Here is a 25,535-nt window from a genome sequence, read left to right on the forward strand (position 1 = left end):
CTGTATCGGTACCAGTGATGAGGTGGTGGCTGAAGCTCTGCACAGTGGCTGCTGTGGAAACCCAGGAACCTGCCTTTTGGATTAGGACATCAGATCGGGCCCAGGCAGTGCTGGTGAGGTGGTACGTGTTGCAAGGGAGAGGCTGGCTTTAGCACTCTGTTTTGTGAACGTTGGGAGCGTAAGCGGTTGTGTTTCAGAGAGGGCATCAAAGTTAGGGCACCTACAATGCACCTACAATGGGCAGCATGGTGGCATGAGGCTAGAAGTATCCTCCTGGACCATGGAGATGAGAATATTTAGCAGAAAAGGAAGAACTGAGATAAACTGTTGGGCCTGGCTGCTCGTAGTAATGCCTCTAGATGCCTCTGCCAGCTTGGTTACTCAAGCCCATCATGTAGCCTATCAGCTGAAGAATCAGAACTATAAAACTTGCAATAGCTAGTTTCTTGGGAAAGTTATCTTTATGTCTTTCAGACTGTTTCCCCCCCACACCCCCCCAGGCATTATTATGAATAAGCAGAATTAATGTGGATTTCATTTTTGTTGTTGCTTGTAACCTGGTAGAAGCCATCTTTTATTAATATTTCAAATGTTGAAATTTTTATAGATATTCCCATAAACCATAAGTTTGAATTTCTTACAGAAATTTATTACTGAACATCAGTGTGATGAATGTTCGGGGGTGAGAGGGGCAAATTGCAGCTAAGTTGTATGGTTTGGTGGGTTTTTTGTGTTGGTTTTGGGTTGTTTTTTTTTCCCTGCTGGAAAATACTTGAACTGTGACATTTCCCAGCACCTCAGGTGAATCTTTTTTCCTTTGACAGACCAGATGTTCCTCTCCCACACATTGGCTCAGGTGCTAATTTTGTCCAGTGCTGAACTGTTTTAGCTTGTGAAACTTGCAGTGAACTACCTGCTTCTTGCTGGATTAATTTTCTGTCAGTTCAGCTGCTAGAACTGAATTACTGTGGGGGTTTAATGACCCCCTGAGTGAAGGGAGAGTGAGGTGGTGTGGGAGAAGGGAGGGTGGGAGATTTCCCTCTTGGAAGCTTGCCCTGATTTTGGGGCTTGTGAATCCTGAGCAAGAATGGTTTACCTAAACCTGTGCCGCATGTCTTGCCCCTAGGTGCCTGCCTCACCCTTCGTAGGGCTGACTCAGCTGCTGGCCTGGCAGTGTTGAATGCTGCCCCCAAGTTACAGGCTGTTGCATTAAATTGGCTTCAGTTTTCTGTCTTCCTTGCCTGAAGATGCTGGGCCCTGTGGCTGCTGGTGCTTAGGCAGCTCCACCAACCTCTGCAACAGGAGGAGTGATCAGTCACCAAAGCGGGTGGTGCTGGGGCTTGTCCCTGCTTCCTGGATAAAAGTCCTGGCCTGCTCTTTCAAAATGGATTTTAGAAATGGTGGAGGATCCCGAAACACATGTTTGCAGGTACCTGGGAGAAAGGGGGAGATCCATCCCTAGGCTTCTGCTTTAACAGTATTTGTACTGACTGAAATCAAAATGGTAAGCTATGAGTTGAAAAGGGTTTGCTTGGGAGGAGCAGTAGGTCAGAGAGCATGCATACAGTTTTGTGCTCTTCAGTGAATTTTTTAAATGGAAGTATTGAAGTTAATTCGCTTATCTATTTGAAAATTGGAGTCTTGGGTTTGAGGGCTTGTTCATTTCTACTATTTTGGAATTACTTTTTTCCAGTTGGTGATTCTAAATTAAAGCTTCAATATATGGAAATTCAGTAAGCCTTTATTCTTAATTTTTGGCAATTTCCACAGTATATTCAGGAAGCAATTGAGATTTCTGATAATTCCCTTATTACCAGAAGGGTATAACGGTCCCTTTATTTTTCTTTTTTCTTTCTTTTTCTTTCTTTTTCTTTTTTTCTTTCTTGCATTTCTATGTTATCTTTTTCCCTCTTCCACTTTTCTCATGTGTGTAATCATGCTTAGTCAAATTCTGACCAATGCTAGAAATCTCAAAATACCAATTCCCCTTCAGTCTTTCTCCTCCAGCTACTAATACATATATAATGCTACAAGCATTTTCCTGTTTCTTCTGTTACTATGTTCATTTTAAAAAGTGTGTGTGTTTACAAAAAAAAGGAGACTCCTAAGCATGCTGATAAGCAGTAGGTGAAAGAGCATGTTTGAGGTCAGTGCGGCTGTTTTTGTGGCTCGTGCTTTGTCTGTAGTTCATTCTCCATTGATGCTGAATCTGTGCATCATCTAATCATTTGGCTGTATGCATTTGTTCCAGATGAAATGTGAGCATGTGATAGCATTTAAGTTGTGGTTAGAACACGTGGTAGTGTAGTAAACCAGCCAGCTGGCTATTTTAAGAGGGCAGATGATAACCTCATGTAGTACAAAATCTTTTGCAGTAAGATGACTCCTTCCCCCTGCCCCCAGCTCGCTCTCTCTGTGACATACTCTGGGTGTGTCTGTGTCTACACTGCTGCTTTAGAACAAGAAGTCTGTCTCAGCAATCTTACTCTGTGTCTGTGATACTTTGAGTTGATGGTAGTGACCTAGACTGGTATTTAAGTACTATTTTCCCTGTTTCGTGAATGGAGAGTTGGATTGCAGGTAACACTATTTATTTTGGACCCAGAGAAATTGGCATTCCTAGGGGTGTTTTTTCCCCAAATTTTTCATGACAAATTAAGCTTTTTGCTTCATTATATTGGCCTCTTCTCACTCTATACAGCATGGCTTTTGAAACAAAGCTGATAACTTCAGAAATTATTTGAGAAATGTTGGCAGACCATGTATCTAGATAGAAGGCATCTGAGATCATTTATGGCAAGCCATCCTTCCTGTGGTTTTAGGTAAGAGTATGGAGATGTTCACAGTTTAGCTGATGCGTACTTCTTTATTTTAGAAAAGAAATCTAAAATTCAAGTATTCCGAGAGGAGACATCTCCCTTCCTAATGTTTGAAACCCAGTTTTAAGCTTCCTGATCTGTCAATTCCCTCTTCCTTAGGAACAGGTTTGTTCTGAGCCTTAAAGAACTCAGTGTGTCACTACTGAGTTCAGCCATTGGCAAACAGCAGTTTTTATAAAACCTTGCACAGAGATGATTCAGTTCTGAATGTTTATATTCAGGTTCTGCTTTCAGACCCTGGCCAGGCCAGTTGGGCAGCCTGTTTTGGTAGTTCTTAAGCGACTGTCATTTGTTGTCCTGTCATTTTGGTTTCTGCTGTGATTATGTGTGATCTGCTTGAGGTCAGTCTTCATTTTCAGCGCTCTTGATACTTTGAGTTAGCATGAAGTGTTGGCTTGGGGTTTGTACAGAGCCATTTTTTGTGTTGTTCTTTAGTTAAGGCTTTTTCATAACTTGTTTCTTTTTAACATATTGGGGGAAAAAAGAAAAATCAGGAAGAAATTGCAGATGTATGAGAATGATGGATCCATAATGTATGTTTGTACATGGGAATGTGATGGGAAACAGTTTGCAGATTCCGTTACAGTAACTTTCCTTGCAGGTATGACATTGATCTATAAAATACGCAGAAGCTGGCTAATTGACTGTGGACTTTACCTGGTACGTTAGGGCATGATAGGCATCCTCTAAACTGGAATTTAGGAAGGCTTGTGTTTTCCATGCTGCTCCAGTGTGGCAGTGTTGTATGGGATTGGTGGAAGGATAGGTGCCCATTGGGGTCTGAAGTAGCAGAAGCTGTGGGGTGAAGGAGTAGCTTCCCAAAACAACAACCTACTACAGTGGTTTAAATAAAGGAAAAAAAAAAAAAAGAAAAAAAAGTCTTGTGACTTGCAGCTGTTCAGATCTAAGGGGGATCATGATCTTGGGAACATGACCAGTTGATACTGTTACAGATGTTGTGAATTTGGAAGACCAAAATGTGTCTTTTTTTTTTTTTCCTTTGTAATTGCAAGCTATTGACAAACTAATTACCAGCATCTGTCTCAGGCCTAAAAAATGACTTCACAGGCTTTCTCCTGCTACACTGATCTTTAACTATTCATGCAAGAAGAAACTGGATTCATTAAGTATAACTCTGATTCCGAGGCACAATCTTGGAGTAGATGTTAGTGTTGTTCTTGAGGGGGTGTGGGGGGAAAGTGGGACCTAGAAGCTGCTTTCTTTCTCTGCAGCCCATTTCTTTTTGGAAAATGTCCTGTTAGTTCTCTGGGTTTTGCTGTTGTTCGCTTCTGTTTCTAAAATTTGGGCCAGCCTTTTTATTAGCTGTGGCACTCTATCCAATCCCCATGGCAGTTTTGGCTTCTAGACCACTTACACCCTTTAGTGCTGAGTAAGTTTGTCATCTGTGGTGTCCAAAAGAAATGCTATGAAAGCAGGAACCTTCTTTTTAGCAAAAGGTTACTGACACATTGCAAGTTTTCTGTAATATCTATGCAGATAAGCACTGCAAAAGTACATATGGTTTTTCATTACAGAGTCAGATGACACAATCGCTTTCAGAAGGAAAACAATTTTGTGGCAGTCTTGAGAAACTTCTTGCTGGTTTATCGTGAGGCAGTTCTTTCAGTGCAGAGACTTGAGCTTTGACCTCTGGAGAATTGCTAGGGTACACAGCTGGCTTAGAAGAGCACAGAAGATTAAGTAGAACTGATGAGCAAATTTAGGAAATTAATGGAACTTGTAGTTAACAGAGCTTCTAGCCTTGGTCATCCAAACGTATCATTGTTTTTCTGTACAGCAGGTCTTCATCTAAGCAGGTGGGTGTTGTACTTCAAGCCTAGTGAAGTGCTGGCATTCCATTTTTACGCCTCATTCAAATGTCTTCGGTTCTTTCATTCTCAGGTATTAGACCACTGGGAGCAGGATAAGGTGGAGTTTTCAGTTCTTATTTTTAGTAAGAAAATATATATATTTTCTATAGTTCAGTAGGATATCCTTTACCTTTCTCTTGTGGTTTTCCTCAGAAGATATGACTATTTAGCCATGTCCTTGTTTATCAGATGCACTGGCAGTCCGTGATGACTTGTGCACTTATTAGTTGTTAAGTTTCTCACATTAGTCAAAAATTAATTTTTACCATTTTTATCACTGAGTGCTTCATAGCAGAGTTGTCTGTATTTCCAAGCATGTACTTTGTGGTTTGGTGTGTGTTTTTTTTTTTTTTTTTTTTTTTCAGTCCTGTGTGTCATCTTACTTGCACACAGTATTCCCTATGCATTTTTGGCCTGGATTTCCACAGCTTTGTTTCCTGATTTATTTTAGGAGAGTAGTTTACATAGTTCTGCTCTGTGTATATCAGAAAGAGAGGAGTGTTTTTACTGGGCTGAATCTTCTTGGGGTGTATTTCTGGCCAAGTTTCCCTGCTGAGGTGCCTCTCTTCTTTGGCACAAGAAGGTGCTTATGCAATTGCTTTGTTTCAGCTGTGTTTCAGGTGTAACCTGTTATGTTGGCAAGTACTGAGGCACCTCAACTTCAGTGTCCCAATCAAATTTTATCTTCAGTAATTTTATTCCAACAACTTCTATTTTTTTCCTGTAGTTCCAGGAGTGTGAGCTTCCTTAAGCCTTAGTACTCAATCACATATTCATACTGTATGCCTCTGAATGTCTCTCTTTCAGTGGCAGCTGAGATTATCACAGTATGGCATCATCAGTAAGATTTAAAACCTCCAAAGCGATTTGAAAGTGATTTAGGATGAAGGTGTGATTAGATGTAGTTCTTGTTCAGCTGTGCAGGTAGAAATTTGGAACAGGCTCCCGTTTTCTTCTGTGCTTATACAAATGTAGGCAGTGCTAGCCTATTTCAATTTTTTAAAATTACATCTTGGTTTGTTACTGATAGAAGCTTATGGCTAAAAATACCAAATTCTACGACTTTCTTACTTAAAGAATTCATCTGAGGATACTAATTTGCTGGGTCACATTCTAAAACCAGACAGATTTGGAAAGCTTCAGAAATTGTACAGTTAATATCCAAAAAGGAATTTAGTATTTCTTTATGTAGATTTTTTTTTTATGCCATTTTTGCTAGGGTTGGTGAAAAATAAGTTGTATATGTTTAGTTTTGGCAATGTTCAGATGTTGACTTTGAATCACAGAATTATAGAATGGTTTGGGTTGGAAGGGACCTTAGAGATCATGTAGTCAACCCCCCTGCCCCGGGCAGGGCCCCCTTCCCCCAGCCCAGGGGGCTCCCAGCCCCGTCCAACCTGGCCTGGAACCCTTCCAGGGAGGGGGCAGCCACAGCTGCTCTGGGCACCCTGGGCCAGCGCCTCACCCCCCGCACAGGGAAGAATTTCTTCCTTAGATCTAAACAAAATCCACCCTCTTTCAGCTTATAACTGTTACCCCTCGTCCTATCACTACACCACCTGACCAAGAGTCCCTCCCCACCTTTCCTGTCCCCCCTTTAAGCACTGGCAGGCTGCTATAAGGTCTCCCTGGAGCCTTCTCTTCTCCAGGATGAACAGCCCCAACTCGCTCAGCCTGTCCGCATCAGGGAGGTGCTCCAGCCCCCTGATCATCTTCGTGGCCTCCTCTGGACCCACTCGAGCAGGTCCATGTCCTCCTTATGCCGAGGGCCCCAGAGCTGGGCACAGCGCTGCAGGGGGGGTCTCACAAGATCCAAGTAGAGGGGGAGAATCCCCTCCCTCGACCTGCTGGCCACACTTCTCTTGATACAGTTGGCTTTCTGGGCTGCAGGCACACACTGCCAGGTCTTGTTGAGCTTCTTGTCAACCAGCCGCCCCAACCAAGACCTCCTCAGGGTTTCTCTCAATTCATTCTCCCCCGAGCCTGTATTTGTGCTTGGGATTGTCTTGACCTGTGAGCAGGATGTTGCACTTGGCTCTGTTGAACTTCACGCGGTTTGCATGGGCCCACCTCTCAAGCCTGCCAAGGTCCTTCTGGATGATATCCCTTCCCTCCAGCGTGTCAAGGTGCTTGCTGAGGGTGCTAATAAGCAGTGGCTTAGGTAAAATGTTATGTAGTATTTGGAACTAATGCTCTGCAGAATCATTAGTGCTTTGCAGCTGGTTTGGGCAAAAAATGCTTGGAGCTGGAAAGCTTTAGTGCAGCTTCAAGAACTCTAAAACAAGGGCTTTTTTTAAACTTCGTCATCTTCAGATTTGTGTAGCAAATGTGTATTTGGATACATGCACGCAAACAGATGTGCACACAGACACTACAAACTTCCATGTATGTTTTTATTGTTGGTTGTGTCTGCTTTTTTAGATGACATTAGGTCTTAAAAATATTACTAGATGTAGGAATTAAATAAAGCTTTCTAGGTGATGTGGTGTTTCTAGTACAATTAAGTTTTTACTTTTGAGGAACAGGTTTGTATGAGCAGTAAAGTTTATTCCAGATCTCCTCTTAAATTTTATATATTCTTTACTACTGAGTTGTAACTTCTCTTATGAACTGTTACCAGGTTGCACAGAAATCCTGCACTTCAGGTCTGCTCTCCCAGTTATTGTCAAACTTTTCTTCTTGTCTTACTCTTAATTTTTGAAACACAACTTTTTTTTTTTTTAGCTCTCGCTTTTGCTGTGCATTACTACATTTGGGCAACAGTATGCTTCACAGAGATTTCCAGAAGATTTGTAATGATCTCTTCTTCTCCCCCCCTTCCCTTCCTCTCTCAGTTGTCATAGTTCCCTGCTTTTCTTATCTCTCCTTTTACTGCTGCAGCTTTCAGATGATAATTCATGGCTCGAGGAACAGCTGCTGCATAATAGCTGAATGAGACTCAGCACCACTTAAAGCTGACCTAATGTAAGAATAAATGAAGAAATTTGTGCTTTGCATGTAGGCTTACCTACAGGATTTCTTTTCCAGCTTGGGTGTATGAGGTGTCATCATGGTAAGGCAGACTGTGGATGGCTCCCTTGCCAGCTGCACCAGGGGTAGGAATACGCTGGGGGTGGTGGCACAACGAAGCGAGGTGTTATTGATTCTTAGTGTTTTTCAAGAAGGTCACCCCTTTATAACTGTGAGTTGCTTTTTTTTCTCCTGCCACTTGTTTATTCATGCTCCTGTGGCCAAAAAACGCTGCAGCCTGTGCACTAGGAACAGGTGGAGCGACATGTTGTCCGCGTTCATGCTGCGCTTTGCCAAGCCACCCTGCTCCTTTCCTTTCATTTCCTTCGGGTAAGCGAGCCAATGTTCTCGTAATCTTTTGCGCGAGGGGCCTGAGGCCACCAAACCGAGCTGAAAAGTGTCCTGCCAGTTTAGTACCCACAGCCTGGGGATTACAGCTTGTTTTGGGGCTGGCTGGCAAGGTTAGCAGCAGCGGCCCTATCTGTGTTGCACAGATGCATGGGCTCCTTAGAAGTCAGCTCCTCAGCTGCTGCAGTTTATGGTGCAGTGCTGTAAAGAAAGCTGTCGTCTATTTTTGTCAGACAGATGCCTGAAATGTTAATATCCACTGGGAATACCGTACCTGTGTATATTCGAGGCACTAGCCTAGCAAGGAAATATTTATTAGCAAAAACCTTTCTATTTTACTCTTAACCTGTATATGAACCTTTCTTACTATGACCGTCATATACAGACTTAGTGATGATGTGGTGGTTTAAGGATACAAGCAAGTTAAGGTTGGTAGAAGACGTATTTGAAGAAAAAGAGTGTGTCTGGAAGCATAGCTGAACCACCCCCAATTTTTTCTTGTCTCCAGTTGTAGATCTTGCCATATCAGGAGGAATACCTTAATTTAAAAATGTTTCCTCCATAACTGACTTCTGACTTAATGGGCTGGAAGGGGGGGAATAAAATTGTCTGAAGGATACCTGAGGCCTGGAAACTGGCTGATTTGAAGAGAAGAATGCTGCTGCAGGCTTACTGTGTGCCTTGGCCTGCTCTCACCAGGTATATTCTCGACATTATTTTCTAATTTCGTTTTCCTTTCACTGATTCCTCAGTTAATGTTTTTTGAATTTCAGTAGCTACTGGTTGTTGCAGGGATATATGAGGGATGAGCGTTGTTATGTTAGATTTATTTCCTTATTGCTATTAGATCATAAACAGTGTTTGACCAGAAGTCTTCATGAACTAAGAGTTAATGATTTAGATGAATTAAAATTACCTGAATGTATTATTGTTGCTATTTTGAAAGTGATGGAGTTTAAGCAGACGCAAGCAGGGGTCAGTCTTGTTTTAACACGAGACAATAGATGTAGTAGTTGAATGAACAGTATGTGGATGAAATGGATCTCAGAGGCATTTCATTTGGTGTTTAAGGAGTGTCAGTGATGGAAAAATCAATATGGCTCATGAAATGCATTTAAAACTGGCTTATTAACAGGCTTTAATACAATTACAAATGTGGAATGGTCATCCAGTGTGCACCTTGCTATAGGGGATTTGCTGTCTTTGGTACTCAACCATCTTATTTAACATTTCATTAATGACCTGGAAGAGGTCATAAAATTGCTATCAATAAAGTTTGCAGCCAATTCAAATCTAGGGGCAAAAAATGCAAGCATAGTTATGGAAAGCCAGGCTAGTATATTTGGAAATGGTGGGGGGTGTGCAAAGGGAAGCCAAAGTCTGTGGGTCTTGGTAGGCTTTGGCATTCAGTGTCCTGTGGTCGAAAGGGCCAGCATGCTCTTGAGTGTATGTGTAGTGTCATAGCTCCTGTAAAACTCCTTGTTATTAGGCAGTTTGGTCCAGTCTACTGCTAGAACACAGTGGCTGCCTGGAATATTGGTGTGGCAGATCTTGAAATCTAAGAGAGAACAGAAGAATGTGAGAAGGATGTTAAAACCCAGGAAAACAAGCAGATAGTAAGAGGCATAGGGGAACGAGCCTGCTAAGCTTGAAGTTCAGTGATTCTCAGCTAAGTATAAACTGCAAAGTGTTTCCAGTGTAAGGCTCCTAATACAGTCCTGCTCTGTCTTCAATAGGTGTGCTTTATGTTAATGCTCATATAAGGCATATCTGCATGTGGTCAATTCTGTGGAATTTAAAAACAAAAGTATGTAATTTAAATAGTTTATTCAAAAGGTTTGTCTTGGCTGATTCCTCATCTGGTGTGATTCATGATGCTTTTATACTTGGATCCTGGCTAATGTTTTATCTGACCGTCTTGTTGGAAGATTGGGTGAACACAGCGGGTAAACTTCATCCTGGGTAGAGTCTCTGCAGAGTTAAAAATGTCTTCCTGGAAAGCAAGGGCATATCGGAAATATTGTTCCATAAAGCCTTGTTTAATGTTTACATATGCCTGTCACATAATGTTTAAAAGACAAATCTTAGTATTTCCAAGGTACTACCTTTAAGTGTTTGCATTTTTAGGTTTTAAGAGCTGTAAGCATGTGCAGGTTTGAATTCATGTTGTGCTTCTGATGATTGGAAAAGTGGGTTATGCTAGTATAATCTAGTGTAATTTAGCATGCAGACCTTGTTATTTGGCAATAGTTTGGAATGTAAAAATTATTTTGCTTGATATCTGGATCTCAAAATTCAGCTTCAATTCGTGCCGAATCGGGGGTGTTGTATGGGGGGATGTTTGTCATCCAGTGACAACTAAGGAAGTCACTGAATGACTCTCACATCAAGATAGGATGTTTTTATAGTCAGTTGTTGCAGCTGATCTGTCCATAAATATCAGAATGAAGATCATAGCCCACACGCAAGTTGGACTTCTCTTGAAAACCTGGAGCAGACTGTTTTCTCTGGCAATCCCATGAAAGCTCCTTTTAAAGCATCTTGTTTTCCTCATGTCAATAGTTTTCAAATACACTGTGGAATGAGCAGACCTCCACTAAGGTAGAACGGTGTGAGTTGTGGGGGTTTTTTGCTGTGTGACTTAGTAGGTTTTTTTTGTTGGTGGTGTGTTTTTTCTTGTGGGTGGTTTTTTTTTTTTTTTTTTTTAATCAAATACTACTAATGAGCAAACTGGCCATGAGTGTGCTGAGGGTGGCTTCCTGTCAGAATTGCTTTATGTAAAATCGCAAGGAAGCAAATGTTTCTCATATCCTCCCATTGTGTTGTTTCCTGTGAAGTAGCAGACTGGATGTGTGTCCTGGATACAGGCTTTTTTATGGCACTATACATGTTGGGATGATCCAATCAAATTGTTCTTGGTATCCCCTATAGTCTCAGCATAGCAGGAAACGAGGCTTCCTCACGTCCTGTTGTTCTCCAGTTAGCCTGACTTTGGAGAGCTCTTGACTCTATCAGAATCCAGAATGAAGGTGAGCTTAAAATGGATTTAGGATTTTTTTTTTTTTTTTTTAAGTTTCTGTGAGTGAGTTTAAGCTATATTTGATAACCCTTCTCTTAAATATTCCTTTCTTTAATCATTCTCTCTCTCCCCTGCAATACCTTTCTGATCCAGCTCTAGTGTCTGCACAAGCTCCTGTGTCTCATATATTTCTGTTTTTTAGGATCAGGGCCATGGTTTTGTGTTTTTCGTCATACTTTTAGTTTACTTGTTTAAAAACTGCCCCAGTAAGCATGTAATTAACAATGAAAATTTTATACCCCTGATGCTTTCTTCTTCCACAACAGCTTAAATTTTTCCCCTGGTTTGAGCAGTGGTTAGGCTGACCTCCAGTCTGGTTTTGTGTTTAAGCCAGGTTTTGTGTATTCTGCTGTCACCTTATCGGCGTCTGTTCTCTATTTATTATACATTATGCTATCGATAAAACTTAACATATCTTTCTTCATAAAATCGCAGTATTTCTTATTTGCTTAATGTCTTTTCTGCATACATAGTCTTTAAATACTTCCTTGTGTTTCAGGAAAAACCCTACAAAATTCACATCTAGACAATTTCCCTGGTCCCTCTCCTTACTCCTTCCAGCTTCAAATAAGTACAAGTAGTCTTTAAGTTACCTGTAGGCCAGTGAAACCGATGAAATAGTTATTTGACTTATTTTACGTGAGTGACAACTGCTTGGAGTGTATTAGTGTTTGCCTCTGCTCGATTCTGTGACTGTTTTGTGGCACTACTCTGCTGAGCTGTATGCACACTACCTGAGCTTGAGCTCAGCAGCTGTACAGCTGAGGTGGAGCCGGAGATGATCCTCTGTCTCTGAGGGGGAAAAAATGTGTGTGTTCACATACGTGAGTACCTCAAATACCGTGAATGCTTCGGGAGAATTTTTTTCATACTGAATAATACTGTCATTAAATGTTTCCTAAACGTGCTCTACCTTTGTCAGTATGTTACATAACCAGTCATAACTGCTCTGGCAGCCCCTTCTGTGGTGACTTTAGGTAGCTTTCATGAAAATTTTCACTTCTCTTGGGGTCAGCTAGCCTTCTTTTGGCCCTTTCTCTTCCTCCCTCAGAAGATTTTTTTTTTTTTCCTCTCCTGCCTCAAAGGCTTGTTTCTGGGGTACAGAATTTACAATAGTGCCTGTGGGATGGGTCTGTTACCAGGAAAATAAACAGATTTTTGTTGACTTTTTAGATAAAAACTGCTATGTGGCAGGAAACTAAATCTCTTTCTGTTTCTTAAATCAGTTGGAACAACTGTAATAGCTGTCTTTTATTGTCCTCTTTCTGGTCTTGCACAAGGGAATACTGTGACTCCTTTGAACCTATGCGGAATCTATTACAAGAGCTATTTTCATGAGACTTTGGATGAGTGTTTCCATTACCTCAGGCAAAATATTATGGGCTTTTTTTTTTTTTTTTAATCTTCTCTTTTCCCTCTGAAAACCCAGATGTTTAATGTCATCACCCAGTGCTTGAAAGTTACTGTTTTCTACAGGATAGTTTGAGGTTTGGATCTCTTTCCCACAGTTAAAAAATAAAAATAAAACAAACCTCAGCTTTCAACCTTCCCCTTCCCAAACCTCATTCCTCATCTAACCTGTTGAGCAGCTTCACTCTTGTAAAATTCATTAATTTTCAGGGATACTGCTTTATTTGTAGAATCAAAAACTGGTGGGTATGTTATTGTAGTACTTTTAAAAGTATTTGTAATAATTTTAAAAGTACTTTATGAATAATCAGGTACAGTGCCTGTCAGCTGCTACAGAAAAAGAAGGGTATGCCGAGAGTAATACCCAGTAACTTTTTTGGCCAAAATATCTGAGGAAAGCTTCTCTCTTCTGATAATTACATTTTATTCAACTTCACTGTAATTTAAATGACACTTGGTATTTTTAGCGTATATGTTTTTCAGTGTTTCTCAAAGGCAGCTACTTCTATATTCTCTATTTAAAAATAAGTTGTGGGCTTTTTTTTAAGAAAGAAACAGACAAAAACAACAACAAAAAAAGCACACAAAACCCACCACCACCAAACAAAAAAAAAAAACCAAACCTCCACAGTTTTACTGGTCCATAACAGCCACTGTGCATGATAGCACAGAAATGCTTAGTTTAGAGGCTTGTTTCTACAACTTACTGCATGTTCTTTTGTTTTCAGACTTTTGATGCAAATGACCTGTATCAGGGACAGAATTTCAGCAAAGTTCTCAGCTCTCTTGTGGCTTTAAATAAGGTGACTGCAGGTAAGTCGGCTGTCTTGGTGCTCGCTTACAATTACCTTCAACTTTCATTAATGTGTATTTATACCTGTTGCTATACACATGATAAGACGAACATGTGCAGCATTTTAGAAGAGTTTTTGTTGTAGTTCATGAGTTAAGACTTTGGCAGTGGCCTCTGTGGGTTCTCTAGTCTCCTCTTCTGCAGAAGGAAGCTTTGCAGTGGAGCTAAGGCTGAGCCTTTTAGCTAGCAAGTATCCTTAGACAAAGGGTCTGGAGTTTTTTTGGTTGTTTTTATTTTTTCCCCAGTTTGAACTACTAAAATTGACTTTTGCTCTCATTCCCATGTTTTAACAGTTTTGTCAAGATTTTTGTCATTTCCTCCCCACTCTCCATTCTCCAGCACCATCCTTTCTTGACAGTAACAAAATGATAGCCAACATCTTTGATCCCTTAAGCCATGCATGTTTCATTTAGATAGCAGCTGGAAGTCACAAACCACCCACCTCAAGTTCTTTGGTGGGAGGGAGAGAGCTCTAGAAATACCACATAGATGGGAGGTGTCCGTGCTTCATTGTAGGGCGAGGGTGTGCTACACGATCCCAACTGGACCCAAGGACAACTGAGAAGTGTTACCATTGGTGGCCCTTTTTGGCTTCTTGCTACTTCATGCTGGGCTTTACACTGTCAGTGGTGAGTTCCGGTAATGGTCACCAGGTTAGAGACTGGTGAGATACAGATTATTTAAAAATGGACCATACTTGTCAGTTTTTATGTGAGGAGGAGAAGGAAGCTGATAGAGAAGTAAGTGGTAGATCAGAGTTATTTTGTTAAATAGTAATATGATAAGGATCTTGTCACTTTTATAATGCTCCTGGTCCATTACAACAGAGATTTTTTTTTTTTGTGGCTTTTTTATTTCTTCCATCAGAAGACACCCCTTAGGAGTGAGTTCTGCCACCAAATTCTTGGTTCTAATGAATGGGCATAGTGTAGTACCATTGTCGTTTTTGAAGCTACTTACACTAGTTGAAGATACTGCCTTTCATCTTCACTACAAGTGCACATGTGGACCATTTCAGTACATCTTTAAAGCTGCTGCACACTGACCATAGCTGTCTTTTAAAGAGGAGAATTAGTGCAGCTGTTTGGTCCAGACATCAATAAATAATACCAATATCAAAAAGCCACAACTGCAGCTGGCTTAGAAAGAACCCGGGCTGATCCTTTTCATTGGTGGGGGTGGGTTGGGTGGTGATGGTGGTGGTGGTATGGAAACCAAAAATTAAAACCACATGCAAACTGTGGTGTTGCCCCATTCCTGGGAGCAAGCAGAGCTGCATAAGTCTTCCTGACCAACAGTCCTTTCAAACATTTTTTTTTCTTTTTTTTAAGTGGATGACTCTATAAAAGGCATTTTAGACTATCTCCCTACTCTAGTATTGGAAGATGGTTTTCAGGTCCCCATCTGGGTCTGCCAGAATTTTGGGTATACACAGGTTCTTCTGAGATGGGCCTTTCCACAATGGAAGGCTTGTGAGTAGTGAGCATGAAAACTGATGAAAGCCTGCTATGAATGTACACTTCATAAAATTCTTAAGTTCAGGAGGGATGGGATCAAGGTACCAGTTGCTGTTTGTAGACAGATAAGTGAAGAGGAACTGGTATAGAGAAGTTGAGATAATGGTAGAGAAGAAGAAAGGGTGTTACAGACCCTGGAAATCTTTGGATGGATGGAAGAGTAAAGATTCTGAGAAAATTACTAAATGAATATTTGTCAATCATGCACATTCTGTTGCCATTCAAAATTCTTGAGTTTTCAGCAGCACCGTTGAATCTTTTCTGACAATAATCCCATTCAGAAAGTAGTTGAAGCTGTTTATTTGGTATTTTAATGGAAACTAATGGATACGTGGGGTCTGCAAGCCTTTTATATCTATCAAAAGTTCAAATTGATTTGAAATTATTGGTAAATTGATTTAGATATTATTGGTAAAAATACTTGCAGTTTGCATGTGGTTTGTTTGTAATAGTTTTCCTTCTTTTCAGCTCAAATGTGCAGTTTCTAATTCAAGCTTCGAAAGGTGCTCTTGTGCTGATGTATGAACTCTGCTGTTGGAAAATAGAAGATTTTGGGAATCAGGCCACACTTAAACAAATTCTAGATAATGTGTTTTAGGATTGCCCAGAGGCTGGAACACACTGCCATCAGTCAACCTGATCCTGTTTTCCTAGGTGAACTGTGCCAAGGTGTAATGCTGGATTTGGTGGTGTGTCTGTTCTTCTACTTGATTGCAGTTAAGAAGCATAGTAAACTGGATGTGGGGATGTGTCAGGTGACTTTTAATCCTTTAGTTCTATTAGTTACTCATGGTTATGACAACTTTAAAGTTTTTGGGATCATTAGAAATAGCTATAAAGTTACAGTTTACAAACAAAACCCATGATCTAGTCCCATTTCTCTCCCAGCAGTCTGAAAACAGTGAAGTATATCCTTTCTATAATAGACTATAATCACCAGTATTTATATTAATACAGTGGCCTTTAAATGTTTTTAGGAAAGTAGGCTCACAAAGCCTGAGGTCTTTTATGACTTCAGTGTGTAATGATACTATCAATACAAAGTATGCAATGTAATATGGATGGTTCTAATATTGCACTGACTAGGACTTGTATGTTTATAGATTGTTTTTTTAAGGATAATGATTTTCAAAGGGTGACAGTGATTCGTTTATAATGATGTGCCTGAGGAAGGTGTTTTCCACTCAGTCTCTGTGGACTTGGAGCATCCTTTGTCAGTGCTTCTGTGCTTGTTGTCAATCTCAAACCCTTTCCCTCCTCCTGCATGCCAGCTGCTGTTGGATGCCATGCTGTAGTTGAAAGGCTTTCCAATTAAGATGAATTGAGTTGTCCCTTCAGGTTTGACGTGGAACAGCAGAAATGCCTTGTTCACCAGTGTCATTGTAGAACCGAGCCTGTATGTCTCCTTTCCCTTGGACCAAAAATAACTTGTATTTGCACGGTCATGGTCTGCTTTAATCTGATAGTAACTAATAGGAGACTGTAGTTGTGTGCGTGTACCTCTGATGCAGAGGTCAAGTGTTGGAAGCAAAGCAAACTACTAGGAAAGAATTAAGAGACATAAAAACCAGCAGAGCAGTTGGGAGGCTTGTGTAGTCTAGTGAAAACATCTAAGTTTGAGACAGAAAGTATTGCATTGCTTTCAGGGCTCCTTGAAGCTCGGATGCTTGCTAAATGATTTCCTTGTATGTTGGAAAACATGAGGAAAAGGAATGACTTGCCATACTTGTGCAAAGGAGCAGTGTTTGCCTGTTGTAATGTGTCATCTGTGCAAGGGCCGTGGGAGCATCCCCCTCCTGGGACTTTGGCAGCGGGGACTGGGAGAACTGGTGGAGCCAGGAGAAGCCCCCATCCCACTCGGACACTGGGGAGAGACTGCGGCCAGCACTGACCCTGGCCCTTAGGAGTCACTTTTGGTGCAGCTTGGCCTCTGTCTGGCAGTGGTCTGCTAGTCCTCACCAGGACACCCCACCCGTGGGTGGGCCGAGGTCCCTGATGCCCAGGGCTGGGGGTGCCCTGGCTGCCCCGCTCCTGGCTGGGGCGATGGGATGAGCCCCTGCCCTGCTGCTCCCTTGGTGGCTCCCAGCCTGGGGGAGCCCGGTGGCACCCAGACAGCCCGTAACACTGCCCTTTGGGTGGACATCTCAAATGGGTGGGCTTCTTCCAGTAGAGACAAATGAAAGATTGGGAGTGGCTTTGGGAGGGCGTTGTTTTTTTGAGCAAGCAGATTGCTTCCTTTCTACTCCTTCTATCCCTCCCCCTCCTTCCAGAGAAGAAGAAATAGCTTAGTTGGCAAAAAAGGGATGAGACAAAGGAATGTAGGGGAAAAAAAGACAGTGGAAGGAATGTTTTAATTGAGAAGAAGATGGTGGTGGTGGAGGGGAAGAGCAAAGAAACAGATGTGGCTGGCTTTACTTCAAGCAAGTTTTATGCATTCAAAATTCTTGGACACTAGCTAAAATGATGCTGGTTAATTACCTTTAAATAGATCGATGGTGAGTAGGAAGGGAGAAACACAACCCTAACCCTCTTCTTAAACAGCTCAAATTGTTTTCCTGTCTGTACGGTGAAGAAACTGCCAGTGTCTCAGGATTTCAGATTGATTATTACTATAATTTTTAAAATCTTGAATTATCGAGCCACTGCAAGATACATCAAATCTGCTTTAAGCATGTGAATTTCACAGAGGAAAGCAGAAGTTATATATAGATTTCTCAAATTCTAATGTTTACTTTTTTTTTTCCTCTCCTGCTGCAGACATAGGGCTGGGCAGTGACTCTGTATGCACACGTCCCTCATCTCATCGGATAAAATCTTTCGATTCTCTGGGATCACAGTCTTTGCACAGTAGAACTTCAAAACTCTTTCAGGGACAGTATCGAAGTTTGGTAAGTTCTAGAAGAACTAAAACATGCTGCAGTGTGATACTTTTTTTTTTTTTCTTCTGTTTTGTCTTCTGACAAGATTTATAAGTAAACAATAATGTAGCAAAGTAACTGTTACCTCTCACCTCTGTATTTCAAGACCATGACATTCTATTTTTGCAACTTCTCTTACAATGTTCCAAAATACATGCAGCTTTCTGTGTACTTCTAATTATTTTTATCCCTCACCACTCCGAGTTGTCTATGTACACAGTATCTTCCTGGATTTATTTATTACTTTGGAAAAGCAAGTCTTTGTACTGAAAAGGCAGAAATCTGATGTTTTCCATGTCTCTGAGTTTAGGAATGATGATTGAAGGATATTCAAACTTCAGCAGAGGTGGTGCTTTTAATGTCGGCAGTATTGGTAGTTATTTCTGTTTTCTGTTATGTTTCAAGGTGAATCCTTCAACTAGCCTTCAGGAAACTGAGTGGTGTAGGCAGTTGTTTTACAGTACAGCTGAAATCAGGATGGAGTACTGTATTGACACTAACTGTGATGAAAGGTGCTTTTAGTGACCAAAAGGTTTGCAAGGAGGGTTCAGATCCCTACTGTAAACTGCTTTTTCCATGCTTGAAGGAGGCTGCTTTAAACTTACGTGATGATTGCTATGTGAAACTGGAAACACAGTGCTGTGCTTAAGCTTTCTTAGGTGTGGTTTGATGTGTTTTTTCTGGTAGCAGAGCCCAAGCAAGTTCTTGCCCTAGGCCACTAATTCCAGCTCCCACTCTGCCATTCACCTCCCACTCAGTTTTGCTGATGGGACTGTTTGTGGGACTAGTTGTTAGCTGGATCACTGATGTAACCAGTTTGAAGTATTTCTATCACTTTGGTGATCTGAGCAGCTCTGCAGAAAGTTGCAAAGAGGAAGAGAAATGCAAGAAGGAGGGAGAGAGAGGTAGTGACCAAACGTGGGAAATTTAGTTTGGTTTTGCTGTTGTAGAGGGTCAGTTTGAAACTGTTCTCACCAGATTTGTACTTGGTTTCCTCTACTGGAGAGTAAAGGGACTGTAGTTGATGTCACTATGCAATGTTGCTGCTTATTTTATGGCTTTTTACAGATTGCTAGGGCAAAACTTTTTCACTTGTTGAGCAGTGATAGCAGATGAAAGCAGAAGATGTACAAGCAGAGGACGGAGGCAGAGACACTTGTTTGAAAATACGCCAATCTAATTGTTGAACATTGTGTCTTTACAGCATCTTGGGGCTTTCTGCATGTTTACAAAGTTGTGTTTGCTCTCATTTTCCTACAGTTTCTCAGCCACTAAAAGTCTGATTGTCTGATTGAGTTGTGATACAATAACATGATTGCTGTGGATATCGATTAAGCTGACATGCTATAAGATCGCAGTGGCATTATGCAGTGCATCTTTTAATCATCTCAACTGTATAGACAGCGTGTAGGTGAAATTTTGCTAACCTTGATAACTGACTAGGATCACTCACACAGTCATTTTCTCTGTAAGTTACTTGCTTAGTTATACAGGTATTGATCCTTACTTATGATAGAGACAGATGTGGTTTGTAGTCCTGTTCTCTTGGTTCCAGTACAATCAATTGTATTTGGATTATTTGAAGCTGTCCAACTAGCTTTTTTTAGCATGAAAGTTTGTCCTAACTCTTCTGAAATGCTTGAATGATGCAGATATTCAAAAATTACATCCAAGAACAAAATGCTGAATTTGAATATCATTAATTTGAAAGACTTCTTAGAAGTAGCTATTAACATTTAGTTATTAGGATAGAGTGATAATCTGCCTTCAGATCTGTGACAGGGAATGGGCGTGTGTGTGTGTGTATATATATATTTATGCTGACATGCTGCAGACTTGCAGCTTTGCCAACCTTGAAGCAAGTGATTTGTGAGGACTTACTCGAGGTAAATTGCATAACTGTTTCATAGGTTTTGTGAAAGAACACTCCCCTTCTCCACTGCCAGGCCATGGAGACTTGCACATTCAGGTGTGGAACCTTCTAACCTCATCTGTTACAGGAAAAAAAAAAAAAAAAAATTAAGCTGCAAACCCTTTATTTATATCCAGAATTAAATCAAACCCAACTCAGTTCGGTCCTCCTCCCAGCCTGGAAAGTTTTGGAAAAAACCTCTGTAATGCAAAGCTGCTGTTTCTTTGTAGTTGTCAAAGGCAGTTTGAATTTATACTATATATAGAAAAGAGAGTTTAACTTTTTGGGGGGAGTAAGAATTACTCTTATTTTAACTCTGTTACCACCTTCTAATTTGAAGGGGCTGTAATAAGACAGCATACTTCCTGGTCTGATACAAATCCATAGATTAAAAATGACAGAAATACTGGAAGTGGTAAATCATCCCTTACAGATGTTTAGAGTAAAAATGTGGGGGGGTGTTGTGTGTGAAGGACTGGCTGTTTACATTTTATGGATACTTCTGTTTTGTTCATGGAATAATTGTTGAAATCTCTAATATGATCTTTTTCTTCCTTGTATTCTCACTTACTAGGACATGACAGATAACAGCAACCATCAGTTGGTGGTGAGAGCAAAATTTAATTTTCAACAGACAAATGAAGATGAACTTTCTTTTTCAAAAGGAGATATTATTCATGTGACAAGAGTGGAAGAAGGAGGCTGGTGGGAAGGAACTCTAAATGGCAAAACAGGATGGTTTCCAAGTAACTATGTACGAGAAATAAAATCAAATGGTGAGTTTTGAAGGAGAGCATATTTGCACAAATTCTTGCTTTGGGTAGAGGTTGTTAGTTCATTAAAAATTGTAATGCCTTTTGTTTAAGCTTGACTGTATTTACTGAACTTGATTCACAGCAGTCATTAATGCTCAGGATTTAAATTGAGTTTAAATACTGAGAGATTTCCTGCAAACTTCTAAAAATAGCAAAACCAAAACCCAAACCAAAACAGCCCTCCCAAAACCAACCAAAAAACTACACCAAAAGAATCTATAAACATCTCCCATCACTTAGGAGCAAACTACAGGAAAAATCCCCAATTCTACCGAAATCTACTAAAAGTTAGAGGCAGTTTTTGAAAGATAATATATTTGTGATTTTTTTCTTTTTCTTTATTGTTCATGTGCCTTCAGCTTTTCTTCATATAGGCTTCGCTCTTCCACTGAAGTTTTATTTTGAACTTCAGACAGTGTGAAAGTGCCTTTTGTAAATACCATCTTCATGATTGAATTTTAGAACTAACATTGCTTTTTAATCCACTGGACCTTATTGTAGGTGACATCATCTGTTTTTTTTTCTTGGTCTCTTTCCTGTTTATGCTTACTTTCAGAGATTAGGGATAAACCCGATAGAATAAAACTACACAGGGACCCTCTGAGAGGCTTTACCATTCTTTTCCTTGTCAGAGCTCCAATGAAAGCACATTTTTTTTTTTTTTTCTCAGACAACTGTAGAGATGTGTGATTGCAAAGTGAAGTTGTGAGGGTAAAACTCCATTTTTAAACATATTCTTTTTCCTCCAGTTGCATCATCTGATTTTGTTCCTTGATTTGCTATCTACAGTCTTTTTGCAGGATGACAGATCTAGGACTCTAGAACTTCAATGTCATTTTCAAGTGGATCCTTTTAGGCATAGTCATGACGTAAGACTTAGCTTTAATGTTCTTCAGAGATCTCTCAGATGTGATCTATCCTGAGAAACGATTGCTGAAGCCTGTTTTTTCATGTCTGTAGTGTTGTAGCAGTCTCTTTCAGCCATGACGACTCTCTTGTCCCATCATTACTCATTTAAAACATGGCTATGGAGGTCTTGTTTGGATGTCATCAGTTTTGATCTCTTCCAACTCCTGAAACTGGAACCTGGGTCAGCAGTTAGGATCCAGAACAGAAGTAGCTTTTAACAGTGAACATACGAGATCCAAAAGTTGCCAGCAACTGAAAATAAAGTTCTTTTTTAAATTTTTTTTTACGAATACTTCAATTGGGTGATGTAACTTTGCTAAGTAGGAAAGTCAACAAGCTGTGGGGCCATGGTACTACCAAGTACACTTGGATTCTTGACAGTCCTTGCGACCCTGTCCAATTCCTGGGGACTGAGATGAACTGCTTCCAGGCCCTGGTTTAACTTTCTCTTTTCACCATCAGAAAAGGTTTCTGCTAAGCTGTTCTTTTCCCTCTGCTGTACAGGCATGTTCCCTGTGCTACAAGGGCTTGCTCCTTCTGGCTTCTGCAAGACTTGTGCACTCTTGGAGAGCTCTCTCATACGGTCAGTTGCTTCTATGGAAGGGAATATGTGCCTGCACTTTTCTCTTTCTCAGGAAGTTGAGGTCATTGCTTTGTTTTCTGTGCATTTACTGACTACTCCAAAGTTAAAATAACTGACCTGTAGCTCTAGTTTTCTCTATTCTCCTTTTTAAAGACAATTTTTATGTGTGGCATTTTCCAGTACTTTATGGAACTTCTCTTGTCCTCTGTGGTTTCAAACATGGATGTAGCTAGTTCTCTTACTGCCAAATCAGCACAGCAGGTACTGTTTAATTTATCTAAATACTATTTTAACCTGCTTTTATGCCTCTGTAGGTATGTATTTGAATTGTCTGAAGATAACCTTTTTATAATGAGGACGAGAAGGTGGTAGAAGGAAGCATGGCATATTAAGAGCTTCTTGATGTCTGTTAATAATTCTTCTCTGAGTTGCAGATCAGCATTCTGCCTTGATGTATGTATGCTGTGGAATGCTTTGTTCCTGCTACCCTTATGTCCACATTAGTTGTATTTCAATGGGTGACCTGACTTTTCCTAGTTACTTTTGCTTCTTTTTGTCTGTTTGAGGTCACTGTAGTATTTGTGATATTTGATCATGTCCATTTGTGTCTACTTTTCCTGTTCTTCCTTTGAGATGCCCCAGACTTTTCACAGACTTGTCATTCTTGTGAGCCTTTTCTCCTTACATTGTCACTAGTGAGAATCCTTCAGTTTACTGAATTCTTCTTACTTGAAGTTCATTGTTCTCATTTTGCTGCTTTTGTTTTGTTGTTTTGTTTTGTTGGGTTTTTTTTTGTTTTTGTTTTTTTTATTTTTTATTTTCAAGATTATTTCCACAAAGTTTTGTTATGAACATTTCTGTTCTCAGCTGATTTCTGCTTTGTGGGTATTGTTGAGGGTGCTAGAGAGGGGGCTTTTCTGTAGTTCTCCTCCCTTCTGTATCAACACTGCCAATGTGTCCTCAGGTTGAACTTCCTTTCATCTGCTGTCCTTGTTGAAACAAAAATGTGCCATTTACCACAGAGCTCTGAAGTTATATGAATGGCTCTGGTGAATGTTCATGAGAAGTTTCATCTTGCTTGTGTGTGTCGGTTGATAAGTCTCTGTTGCACTCCTGTACACTAGTTCTTTTTTACTAGTGTTCATTAGACTGGTTGACATTTCTTGAGTTGATAGTCTTTCAATGTCCATTTTTCTTGACTTCCTGGCAACTATGTGTACCTTACTTCAAGATTTTCCTAATTCAGAAATATTTTAAGTGCCTTCATGCTTTAAGCATAAAGTTGAAATACAAATGGGCTTTTTTTTTTCCTGTTATATTTTAAAACAAGTTAGAACTTGCTGTCTTGCAAGCTCAAATTCAAAATGTGTTTTCTGTCAGCATTACAATGAATTCATTTAGAAAAGATGGATCTTTTGAAATACTTGCTCTTGATTAATATCTCTTTATGAACAAAATGTTCATCCTGGACATCTAATCAGTTTTCAAAATACTCTGTAAAATGTTCTGATGTTGACAGGATGACTCCACCCTTCTCTCAAATGTGGCTGAAAATACTGCAAGCAGTTAGAAGTTTTGTACAGGCAACACTGTCTGTTATAATTTTTGATGATGCTTTATTTGGAGAGCTCCTGGGAAATGGTGGGTTTCATTTAAATAAACTCTGTCAGTCTGCTGGAACCTGGCTTTGGCAAACTGAGTAGCAGGAGAAAGGAAAGAAGTTCTTTACGTGTGTGGGGGTTTTGTTTTAATTCTTACAAGATTCATAGGCATTAGATGTTTAGATAAATGGATTTATTAAAATTCTCTGATCTCAGATAACTGTATATTTGTAATCTTAGCTTGTACAGTTGCTCTGAAGTTAGATATTCAAGGAAAGGAAGAAAGAGCTGCTTAGTAATGGGAACTGCATTTACCCACATTGCTTTCTTAAAGACGTTAGAAGAGAAATAAAATATGTTACATATATGGGACAAGCAGAGCATGTTACATGATAAGATATCTCAGAGTTGCTAAAACATCCCAAAGCTGTGCCCATGTTTACTACATTATCACTTGTTCCCTTAAACTGTGCCAGAATGATTAGTGTTAGCACAGAATGCTAATACATGTATGAGGTGAGCTGTGAATGCTTATAGGACAGATACTGAGATTACTGAGCGAAGCACAGCATTTGGTTTTCTTTGGCTGGACAATTACTCTGCATTTTTGGGGGAGTAAATTTGTTTGAGACGAAAAAGTGGGTTTTATTTTGCTTTTGAGTGTGTGTTTATTCTTTTCTGTTCCCACTTGCCTCCCCACCGCAAAGGGAAAATGAGAATTGGTTTGAAATTGTGGTACTTTGATCAAACTTAGAAATAGAATTTTAAAAGTAGGTAGTGGTTTCTTTTCAGGTATCTGTCCCAATGCTTTAATTTTCCTTTTTAAACCCTGTAACATCTTGCCTTTTTTTAGTGTTCTTTGATCACTGGTCAGGAAGTACTTTGAAATGAGAGGACTTCATTTTCATCCTGCCCTACTGTTACACATAACAGAGGGCAAAAGATTTATACTATGTAAACTTGTTAAATATTTGACAGTGTGGCCTTGTTGAGTTTTTTTTTTTTCCTTACATAAAAGGGAGCAGGGAGGGCTGAAGGTGTAAGTGGAGCCTTGTCTCTTACATTGCTGCTTCTGTCTCTCACAGTAGAGAGATTTGAAGACTTCATTTTGAGAGTTCCCTTGCAATGAAAAGAATAGTGGTTAGCCAGAATGGAATGCCTTTGCTTAGCTACTGTCAGATTTTAATCAGAGTTTTTAAAAAATCACATGGTCACTTGCTGGGTTTTATCAAAGTGTAATCCATTTAAATGGCATGAGATTACACAGAAGGGAAGACAGCTTTGAAAAATTACGTTTGATATGTCACAAACTTTATTCTAATTCTTCACAGAAATTAATGTGCCATTACTGTCATAGACTCTCTTCTGTTATGTTTTCTTTACAGTTTTGTTAGTATCAGGCCCAGTGCAAATTACAGTGTCAGTGGTTTTTCTGGTTGAATGTTAAAAAAACAAACAAACAAACAAACCAAACCCCAAAAAACAAAACAAAAAAAAAAAAACCAAAAAAAACCCAAAACAAACAAACAAACCAAAACAAAAAAAAGTGTGGGAAAAGGCTAGAGTATAGTGGAAGGGTAAAGTATCTGGTGTTTCCATCCTCTGGTGCATGAGGGAAGGACAGATATACTCGTAGCTTTGAAAAAAAAAAGAAAGGAAAACCCACCAAGAATGCTAGTTTTCCCCTACCCAACCATATACCCTTGGAGGGGTATTTTCTTCTCTTGTCAAATGTGATTCTACAGACATAAATAGAATAGAAGTTGGGACCAGTGAATGTTACTAGGAAAGAAGCATTGGTAGTGTCTGCCCTTCAGGGTGGAGCATGCAG

At 40.0% G+C, this 25,535-nt stretch overlaps 1 protein-coding gene across 7 annotated transcripts in view; it reads left to right on the forward strand.

Annotated features, from left to right (window-relative positions):
• The window catches only part of ARHGEF7 (Rho guanine nucleotide exchange factor 7), a 131,893-nt gene that overhangs the window by 40,053 nt on the left and 66,305 nt on the right, over positions 1–25,535 (forward strand). For 6 of the 7 annotated variants that reach the window (XM_042805908.1, XM_042805912.1, XM_042805909.1 and 3 more), the window contains exons 3-5: positions 13,325–13,409; positions 17,724–17,854; positions 20,371–20,572. In XM_042805908.1, coding sequence (XP_042661842.1) covers positions 13,325–13,409; positions 17,724–17,854; positions 20,371–20,572 — 418 coding nt within the window. Of the gene's footprint in view, positions 1–13,324; positions 13,410–17,399; positions 17,462–17,723; positions 17,855–20,370; positions 20,573–25,535 lie in introns of those variants that run through there. The other variant, XM_032996962.2, reaches the window with a different exon arrangement.

This window comes from Tyto alba, unplaced genomic scaffold (assembly GCF_018691265.1).
Source record: "Tyto alba isolate M040663 unplaced genomic scaffold, T.alba_DEE_v4.0 Super-Scaffold_45, whole genome shotgun sequence".
In the NCBI taxonomy this organism is placed as follows: domain Eukaryota; kingdom Metazoa; phylum Chordata; class Aves; order Strigiformes; family Tytonidae; genus Tyto; species Tyto alba.